The 10000-nt window shown below is 39.4% G+C and overlaps 2 protein-coding genes across 3 annotated transcripts in view; both read right to left on the bottom strand.

Moving 5' to 3' along the window:
* Positions 1–10000, bottom strand: part of xpo1b (exportin 1 (CRM1 homolog, yeast) b) — an 82545-nt gene that overhangs the window by 33389 nt on the left and 39156 nt on the right. For both annotated transcript variants that reach the window (XM_060934811.1, XM_060934812.1), the window contains 5 exons: positions 8356–8553; positions 7963–8101; positions 7551–7732; positions 7264–7420; positions 1–125 (listed from right to left, as the gene is read on the bottom strand). The exon at positions 1–125 is cut by the window's left edge and continues 39 nt beyond it. In XM_060934811.1, the coding sequence (XP_060790794.1) occupies positions 1–125; positions 7264–7420; positions 7551–7732; positions 7963–8101; positions 8356–8553 (801 nt within the window). The remainder of the gene's footprint in view (positions 126–7263; positions 7421–7550; positions 7733–7962; positions 8102–8355; positions 8554–10000) is intronic.
* Positions 1–10000, bottom strand: part of LOC132894679 (zinc finger protein 260-like) — a 414543-nt gene that overhangs the window by 381415 nt on the left and 23128 nt on the right. The gene's annotated exons all lie outside the window — the stretch shown is intronic.

The following is a 10000-nucleotide window of genomic DNA, read 5'->3' as shown; positions in this document are numbered from 1 at the left end:
GTTGAGGATCTCATCAATGAAGGGCATGACCTCTCCGACCTGCACCTGCACAAAATGCCTCCTGCATTTCTGTGCAATTTTAATGAACGTGTCGCATGCCATGTCTTGCACCCCATCATGGGTCTCTAAAAATCAGAAAGAAGAAAAATATTTAGCATTTTGACATCAAAGGCTATTAGGATCTGAGTCAAGATTAATAATCCAGATATACTTGCTCATATTGCTAGCATTTCTTAGTAATATTTCTATACATTGTTCTCATGAGATCGATCACACACACACACACACACACACACACACACACACACACACACACACACACAAAACCCTCCATCACAAAACCAGTCAGAAATTAGAAGTCTTGATTTTCCAATAAATGGGGGAAATACATTGTATGGGCTAAAATAGTTGAATTTTAGATTCTGACATAATATACAGTACAATATCAACACTTTCAGGTCTTGAAAGAATTTTGCAGAAATGTATACCTTATGACCTTTAAAACATGCCTTAACTGAGACGAGATATTCAAATCTGGGTAGAAATTTTTTTTAACCCCCTTCAGACTTTGCACCACTGATCACATCCTTCATGTCTGATATCAAAACACAGTGAAGGTTCCTCACTCCCTACGTTCAGTATTCATTCTGATACAATTTCAATACATAGCCAATAAAATGGGATAAAACAAACTCATTTTTGTGTAAACAAAATCTCCCTTGTTGTTATGCATGATCTATAAGATGGCTTCTGATTGGCTGTGTGCATGCGAAAAGCAGTCCAGCCAATCAGAAGCCTTCTTATAGATCATGTATAACATTCTTCCTGTCGGAACCATCGTGGGAGAAATCACAACACTCAAACTAAAATTGCAAGGATCGCTTAATTTTTTAACTATTTAGCTGCGGATTTCTTCGCACACCTCAGGAAGAGGATGTTATAAATTATATCGGTAACAACAAAGATGAATTTGAGGATGACTCTGACACCCCCCTGCCAAAAAAAAAGTAGTTTTGACTTAATTGTGGAAATGTGAAGTTGCCCTGGACCATGATGTTGACCAAGCCGAGTGAGAGAACGTTTCAATGGTGATTCACGTTTTCGCATCTTGTGGGCAGTTACTATGATCTTTCCGCAGTGTGTTGTGGAAGTCGTTATTGCGAGGGGCATCATAAAAATGATGGGAATGGGCATTAATTCTATGAGTATACATCACAAAGTCTTACAGAAGCCGAACATTGCATTATTTAGTTGATATATGCACTGTGTGGCTAAGCATCGAAGGGGCATAAAGTAAGAAACCATAAACCAGGATGAGAAGTGTCAGTTACATTCAATTCCAAAACTTTAACAAAGAACAGCCCTGTGATGACCTGGCGACTTGTCCAGGGTGAACCCCGCCTTTCGCCCGTAGTCAGCTGGGATAGGATCCAGCTCGCCTGCGACCCTGTAGAAGGATAAAGCGGCTACAGATAATGAGATGAGATGAGATGAGTACAGACACAGATGTGCCTTTCTTTTTCATGTCCTTTTATTTTTAAATTGACAAGCATGGGTTGTCATGCCGAGTGCCTACAGTGGCTGCACATGACAGACTAGACTACATTTAATGAAACAGGCCTTGTATCTTTTGTTGTATTATTTCCTACTGTTTAATGAACATCTCCTTTTTTCCAGCTGCACATGCCAGATCAGACCTGATGGAACACCGTGTTATCACCTTTCTGTACCCAACGATCCAGGTAGTCATCCAATCACACCTCCCTTACTTGGACCTCTGCTAGCTCGGCAACAGTATCTCTGCAAATATATCCGAGCCTTTGTTCCGGAGTCCTACAAGGACATAATGTGCCCTAAACCAGATGTGCTGCCTCCAAATGGGTCAGAGGATGAAGAGATACAGGTGCAGGTAGAAAAAGGACAAGAAGGACAGAGTTAAGGTAATGGATGTGGGCAATGATGTGGCAAAGCCACAGAAGTAGGCGTTGTCATGACTGACATAGGGAGGTGTTTTGTTGTTTTGCATGAACTATAGATGACATTTTCAAATAACTTTAGAATTGTGGAAATTTTGAACTATAGACCAGGGGTGTTCGTGTTTAAAAAAAACCCACGGAGGATACAAGTGGAAAAAAATCCTGTTTAAAAAAAACAAAACAAAAAACACTACATTTTTTAAATATGTAAATAACGTGTACCTAAAAATGTTACAGTGAAAAAAAGATGGTGTGTACATCTGTGAAGCCACAATAAATGAATTAATTTTCTTCTTTATTTTATCCCAAATTGAATTTTAATTTTTTTTAAATACGTGTTGCTAAGGAGTTTGTGAAGTATGTCTGTGAAAATTCTCAATCATCCAGGTCATAGTAAACTGTGGGTGGTAGAAAAGGGCAACTGGACTTGCTTGAAGATTCTTGAAAACGTTTTCAAAGGAAGCCTTTCGGACGAGAGGTGAAACGTTTTCAAGAATCTTCAAACAAGTCCGGTTGCCCATTTCTACCACCCACAGAGTTTGTGAAGTAAATTTTACAAGCAAATTTCTGACTTTTCATAAAAAGTACAATCTGACTACTTCAAATGCTCATCTCACTGGTATACTGGTCAAATTTCTTGATCTATGCATCACTGGAAAGGTTTTTTTTTTTTTTTAAATGGCCTTTCATGAAAACATGATAACTCAATGATGAAAATTTGACCCATATAACTGGTTTTGTAATGGAGGGTTTTACACACACACACACACACACACACACACACACACACACACACACACACACACATTATCGGAATCCACGTATGTACATAATTCTGGACCACGAATCACTTTTACTGTATTTCTCAGGGATGAGAGTGGGTCCTGATGAAAAAAGCAGAAGATCTGTAATAAGGGGGGTCCGGCGGGCAGGGCTCTACACTAACTTTTTTTTTTCAGGAGCACACGTGCTCCTAAGTTAAAAATTTTAGGAGCACAGGGAAAAAAAATGGGGGCACAAGTAGGTTTTCATTTTAAAGGTTTATTGCAGCGCAAACCTTAGACACACCAACACACAAAACGCAAAATTCAATTGAGAATGAATGAATGAACGAACGAATGAATGAATGAATGAATGAATGAACAAACAAATGAATAATGAACAACTGAATGAATGAACAAACAGTAGCTAAACAGAGAGCAGAGCTCAGCAGAGCTAACAACATCATCAAGGACAGCTCCCACCCTGGCTCGGAGTTCTTTGACTTGCTGCCCTCAGGCAGGCGTTACAGGTGCATCAAAGCAACGACCAACAGACTCAAAAACATTTTTTTCCCACAGGCCATAACCACCTTGAACAATTAGCCTTTTTCACACTACGTCACTTGCAGGGGAACTCGTATCCGTTTTCAGCCTTTTGAATGGAAGAAGAGGTATACGGCAGCAACACATTAACAAAACTGTGTCATTCACAGATAAGACTGATAATAATATTGCGCATTGTTGTTTATCATTACGTATTGTTAGCGACCATTCCAGTCACCTATCTGCCTTGTTTTGGAAAGGAAGTTTACTGACTTTCTATTAGGGTTGGGAAGATTCACCGATTTGCATCGGGGAATCGATGCGAACCATATGATGCGGTTGCATCGGTTGGCAAACGTCTGAATCGGTTAAAAATTCGAATGAGATCGAGATGCATCGCGACTAAAATATCTGCATCGATACGAACCGAATAATATCTATTATTTAACTTTTTAGAAACTGGCCTGTTTCTGGGTTGAGTTACGGTATCTATGCAGCCGTCATTGGCTGATTCAGCCCAACTCTCGTCTCGCGCGAAGAGGCGGGCCAAGCAAACAGCAGAAGAACAGCGGTCAGATTTTGAGTCAGAGGCGGCCAGCGAAACATGGAAGAATCTGAAGTGATACATTCACCGGTTGGCTTTAAATCAATAGTTTGGAAAAGTTTCGGCTTTTACAAGTGAGGTGGAGAGCTGGACAAATCTTTGTCAATGGGTTAATTTTTTGTTAATTTACTACTTATTATATTGGATGGGATCCACTATCCTAAAATCTCATGGCTTTTTTCTTTTTATTATTAGTATAAATCTAATTCTTTATTAAACCTCTTTCAAAAACTTAACGCAGTGTGAGCTGCTTAGGCTAACATAAAAATGTGGCAGAAAGTTAATTGTTCATTATTCAGGTCTGAATTTTGAAATTGTGTAATTCCTGTTTTTTAAAATAAAAGGCACAGCCAGTGGTAATGCTTTAAGTGCCAGTACTTGAGAAATACTATGTATTCCATGGTATAATTTTCTTCTGCATCGCATCGCATCGTATCGAATCTCACTGCATCGCATTGTGTTAAAATGAAATCGTACAGTATCGCACTGTATCGCAGTAGGTTGGAAAATCGTATCGCATCTTACCATTGGTAATTTCATGAATCGTTAATGTATCGAATCGTTGGCAGTGCATCGAGATGCATATCGTATCGTGTTGATGATGAAGATTCCCATCCCTACTTTCTATGGTTGCTACTTGTTAGCCAGCAGATTAGCATGCCGCCTCTTCTTCCATTCAAAAGGCTGAAAACGGATGTGAGGTTCTTCTGCAAGTGACGTAATGTGAAAAAGGTTAATTACACGCACTGACTGATGCCACTTCTGGCAGGTGCAACAATGCACCAACAAGGACCTAAAAGGACAATATTCTCACACTTACCTGATACAGCGCAATACTTATTACAGGGCAACCTCACACAGCAACTTTTTAGTTTTTATAGCTTTTGTATATTTTATATTTCTACACTTTTACATCCATACCCAATACAATGCAATACCAAATACAGTGCTATATCCTGAGTTTTGTAGCTGAACTGAGTTTCTATAACTAATGTGCAATTAATATCTGCAGCTCATCACGCCCAGTTGTTTATATATTCTTTGTTTTTCTGCTGTGTTGTGACGTGCACCATTTGTATATACTGTATATTATTTGTTTTTCTGCTGTGTTGTATGTTCCCATCTAAATGTTTGCACTGGGGTGTGTGCGTTCCATCTCATTATATAATTTTCCCGCACCTTCTCCCGTCGTTCTAGCTTTCTTCACTACACTTTCTTCCTCGTCCGTTCTTTTATTCTTGTTTCCACCATCATTGCTTTTAAAAAACGCCGTTATTCTCTGCATAGCGAATATATTTCTCAGCTCGGTCCGAACCAGCTCTCAGTTATCTCTCAGTTGAATGATCTGATGAATCCCTAAAAAGCACTTTTCCCACCTAATGCCACACCCACAACATACAACCGTGGGAAAGAGGGGCAATCACAGAAAGATGAGGCAGAACGGCAAAAAAATTTTAACTTTTTCACTCCCCCCCCCCCCCCCCGGCTGCCATGGGAACCACCCATGACACAATGCAAGACAGAGGCAATGCACACAACTACAGACAGGGAGCAAGGCGCAGGCAGAACACACACACACACACACACACACACACAACACTGAACACACACACTTACAACAATCCAGGCCGTTACTCGTTACACTATATTCGGTCGGCTATCCAGCGCTGGATTTACATACTTTGCAGTTTAACGTTTGATACATTTTAGAATGTTAAACTCATCGCGTCTGTGCTCACTGCTTTCCTAAATTGTTGGCCGCAAGAAGCCCTTGCACGAATGCGCGTTTTTTTTTTTTCGTCGTTCGCATGCCGAAAAATTTGCTCGCAAATGCGAGTGAAACGTGCGCACTGTAGAGCCCTGCCGGGGGGACACGCCCAGGATTTTTTTTTCAAAATGAGACCTTACACACCCTATTTCCTGCAATCTGAGGTGTAGTTAATTAAAACACCTGATGCCTATTTTAATACTTATTGAAATAAAAACACTATTATATAGAACAATATGCATCAAAATCAATATGTGTATTGCATTAATTCAAAATAATATCTACATTTTATGGGGACTGGTTATTACTCATTGTCAACATCACTTGTTTTTCTAAAAAATGTCCATTAAAATTCATATTTATTTACAGTTCCATTAGTAATTCAAATTTTCATATATTCAATACATTGAATTAAATAAAAACATTCATATCTTATGGAAACTGAGCTTTTCCTAATGTCCGCATTACTTGTATATGATTTCTTCACAATGTCTATTTAAACTTTAAAGTTATACAGTTATCAACACTGTCAGCTATAATTCAAATTATCATATATTCAATGTATTGAATCAAACAAATGTGTATTTTATGGGGACTGTCTTTATCTTACTGTCCACATCACTTGTATGTTTTCTTCAAAAGGAAAATGTCTATTTACACTTTTTACAGTTAAAAGTTGTTTCCAGTTCCCAGTTATCTTTGAAACAAATTTTCATTTGATCATTTAGACTTCAGCTTCTTGGCCAAAGCCAAAAGCTCATCAGTCCTCTCTTTTTCCCTTTCATTAGCCAGCGCCTCCTGGGTTTTTACATGCTCTAACCTGGCTCTCTTCTGCTCTCTCTCTCTCTCACACTCCTCTCTCGCTTTCCTTTTGGTTTGCTAAACTTGTTTTTAATACCAGCATCAATTTCACGTACCTTCGCTTCATCTCGCTTGTCAATAGTATTCGGCATCTTGAGAAAAACACGCCGATTAGAGGAAGTATTTTTGATATGCAGCTCACGAACATGTGTAAGTTTTGATAAAAGAAAGCGGATGTGGGTGTCTTTGTAAAAACTGTTTTGATTGGCTATTATGGTCTCGACGTCGATGTTTTGACCAATAACAATGTAGAGAACACGAATTTTACATCACATTCAACGAGATTAAACGAGACTAAAGATGGCGACTTACAAATAATGTGTAAACATCGTTGGAGTTAATAAAGTTTGAACAGCATGAAGGAACACACCCCAACCCCCCGAAATTAATAAAAAACATTGTCAACGGATTGGGCATAATATAAAAAGGTTATTTTTTACTCAGAAAAAGCGGAAATCCGCCGAAAAGCGGAAAACTCTCATCCCTGATTTCTATATATTGTAAATGAGCTTCTTTTAAGCATGGCACACGCTAGAGGATTTTCAACTCTTGATCAATTTTTAAAACGTGGGAGAGCACAAGCAGAATGATAGATTTAACCCATTTTTATTATTTTAAAATCCTAAGAACCCACACAGCAGACAACTCAAATCGAGACGCTGGACTGCACACGTGCCAGTTATACTGAACGATTTCAGAGTGCTGATTCTGGGGACTTGGGATCTGAAGTTCAGAGTTTGAAGCACTCACCATGCATAAACTCAAAGAGTTTGTTGACTACAGTCTTGAGGAACTTCCAATGTGCACGCAGGAATCGTGGGTACTGGCCAACAATGTACATAATGTTTGAGGCAATGATGGCCTTGTTATCCTTTCCTCGCTTCTGCTCACACAGTCCCAGCAAGTCCTAACACAGATGCACAAAACTCACTTTATATTAAAGACCAACACTGACGAGTATAAAAAAACATGACCTTAACATTGATTTGGGAGGCAAGATTCACTTAAGCAAAATTAATGCAGTTATAAACAAACACCTTAATGACAGTGACGAGGAATCGCTTCTCGTCCTCCTCATGCATGGCTCCGCTGATGGAGCCGATGGCCCAGCACAGCGTGTTCAGGTTCTTCCAGGACCACTCCGTCCCATTGACCTGGTTATGAAGCTTTTCTGTCATGATCCGCTCTGTATCTGCATAGTCCAGATGGGTCAGATACACTACACAGCACAAGAAAGAGAGAAGAAAAAAAAGGAAGGAGGAGAAAGAGCAAAAAACAAAGAAATGAAGAAAAAGATAAAATTAAGACTGCATCCATTACAGCTGACAAAAGATAACCAAGAGTGCTTACATCATAACCATTTGGATTAAATGCACAAAGTGTGTGTGTGTGTGTGTGTGTGTGTGTGTGTGTGTGTGTGTGTGTGTGTGCGCGCGCACATATGCTTACCAAGTGTCTCTCTCATGTTCTTGTAGAGGTTGATAGAGTCTGTGTCCTTCATGAACTCCCGCACCACTTCACCCTGGTCGTTTTCCACCACCAGCACCTCCTCCGGTTTTGCCATCCGGCTCACCATCAGCAGACGCACCTGAAACACACACACACCAGCTCTCGATACTGCAAACACTGTGCTCGTGAGAGAAAATGTGCGAGTCAGATATAATCACACACACGCTTGTGCACATTGTTCAAAAGTGTTTTTAAAATGTGACAAACATTTCACTTGACCTTTGTTAGAAATACTAAATTAGGCCATTTAGTGATACACAATATGCATCTTTGTGTGTTTGTGTATTAGTATTAATAGGCATTTACCCAGCGGCATGTGAGAAGAGCCCTTACCTTGGAGAGTACAGGCAGATAGAGCTGCCTACGTGGTGGAACATCAAAGTGCTGGCTGCCAGAGAGCAGTGGAGAGGTGGAGGTGCTGAACGGAGACTCTCTGTACAGCTCTGCCGCCAGGTGGTTCCAGTACTCCAGACAGATCTTAAAGATCTCAGTCTCCTCCACCTCAGACACCAGGAGCATGTAGTGCAGAGCCTGGAGATCACACGCACACATTTTAATCAACAAAAAATTTGTTTTATTCCATTTGCTGATTTTCAAACAAACTCTGCATTCTGACGAGGTGCATCAGTGCGAGCCATTTTAGAAAGAAAGAAAGAGAAGAGTATCTTACAGTGCAACACAGTTAACATTAGTTCACTTTAAAAAAGAAAAAGAAAAAGAGATTTCAATCCCACTGCTTCAAGACTTAAAGGGGCCTGCTTACCCATCCCAGAAGCCTCTGCACCAAGTAGCAAGGCGCCATTTTCGATGCCATCAGAATTCCACTGTGTTATGTTCAGAAGACAAACAATTCACAACAACACGGTGACATCCTCGGCTATAGATCATATTTTATCAAAGTAACTATATATTAAATTCTTTCCGTTTTCATATGGTTATTCTGTTGTAATGAACCCGAATTGGCCTCGGCTGTCTCGTGACTCGCCATAAAGGAAAGAAAATATCAGGCATGGTGTCTTAAATTGTGTGCTTTATATTAGTGAAAGTTTTCTTGTAAAGTCTTGGTATTCAGCTAAGTGAGTGCACACGAAGAGAGCTAGCAGAGCAGCAGTCACATGCTGTCAAGATGCAGTGGTCCGTGCGTAAACAAAAACCATTGGATTCTGGAAAGGGTGAGCTGGCCCCTTTAATAACAAATCTTCAATAATCGAAATCTCAACTAAATTAAAACGTCAGAATAATTAGTGCCCTCCTCCACTCTGTTTCAAAATATTATTTGGGTACCAGATCACTTCTAAACCATGAATTAGATTCTAAGCCTCTGAAATTTTGTTTTGCCATCTTTGATTCATCATGAGGCAGTTTTTGGCAGCTGCCATGTTGATCAGCAGGAACATGCACTGGTGTGTTTTATATAATCGAGTCGTACATGAGCTGATGGGTGACGAGGCGCGTAGCACCGAGCTGTCTATAATCCATGTACGATGAGATTGAGTGGAATAACTGTTTTATTCTATCCACATTCACTGGATTTTGAGAAACGGGGCATTTTTATTTTTTGCAAATTCGATAAATACTTTATACAACATGTCCAACAAAATACTTCCCGCTCAGAATGTAAACAAACCAGCGAAATGACAGGAGCAATTTGTGAAAAACGCTATAATAATAATAATAATAATAATAATGACAATAATAATTCTTGAAAAATAAAAAGAGACATTCTGATCATCAAATACTTTCATTCTATTTTTTTGTATTTTTTGGGCTTTTGTTTTCAAGTTTTTATTTTGTCCTCGGTTGATTCAGCAACGCACTCCACCATTTCGTTTTTCTCTACTCACGGTATATGAGCTGATAGCCTAGTAGTAGAGTAGCCAATCAGAGTGCATGATTGCTCATATCCAGTGAACGTGGAGATATGTGTATTATTTTATATATAAAATGTGTATCTCACACACACACTATATATATATAT

The sequence above is a fragment of the Neoarius graeffei genome, chromosome 11, assembly GCF_027579695.1.
Source record: "Neoarius graeffei isolate fNeoGra1 chromosome 11, fNeoGra1.pri, whole genome shotgun sequence".
NCBI lineage: Eukaryota > Metazoa > Chordata > Actinopteri > Siluriformes > Ariidae > Neoarius > Neoarius graeffei.
Note: the sequence above shows the minus strand (reverse complement) of the source record. Positions and strands in the feature narration are given on the sequence as shown.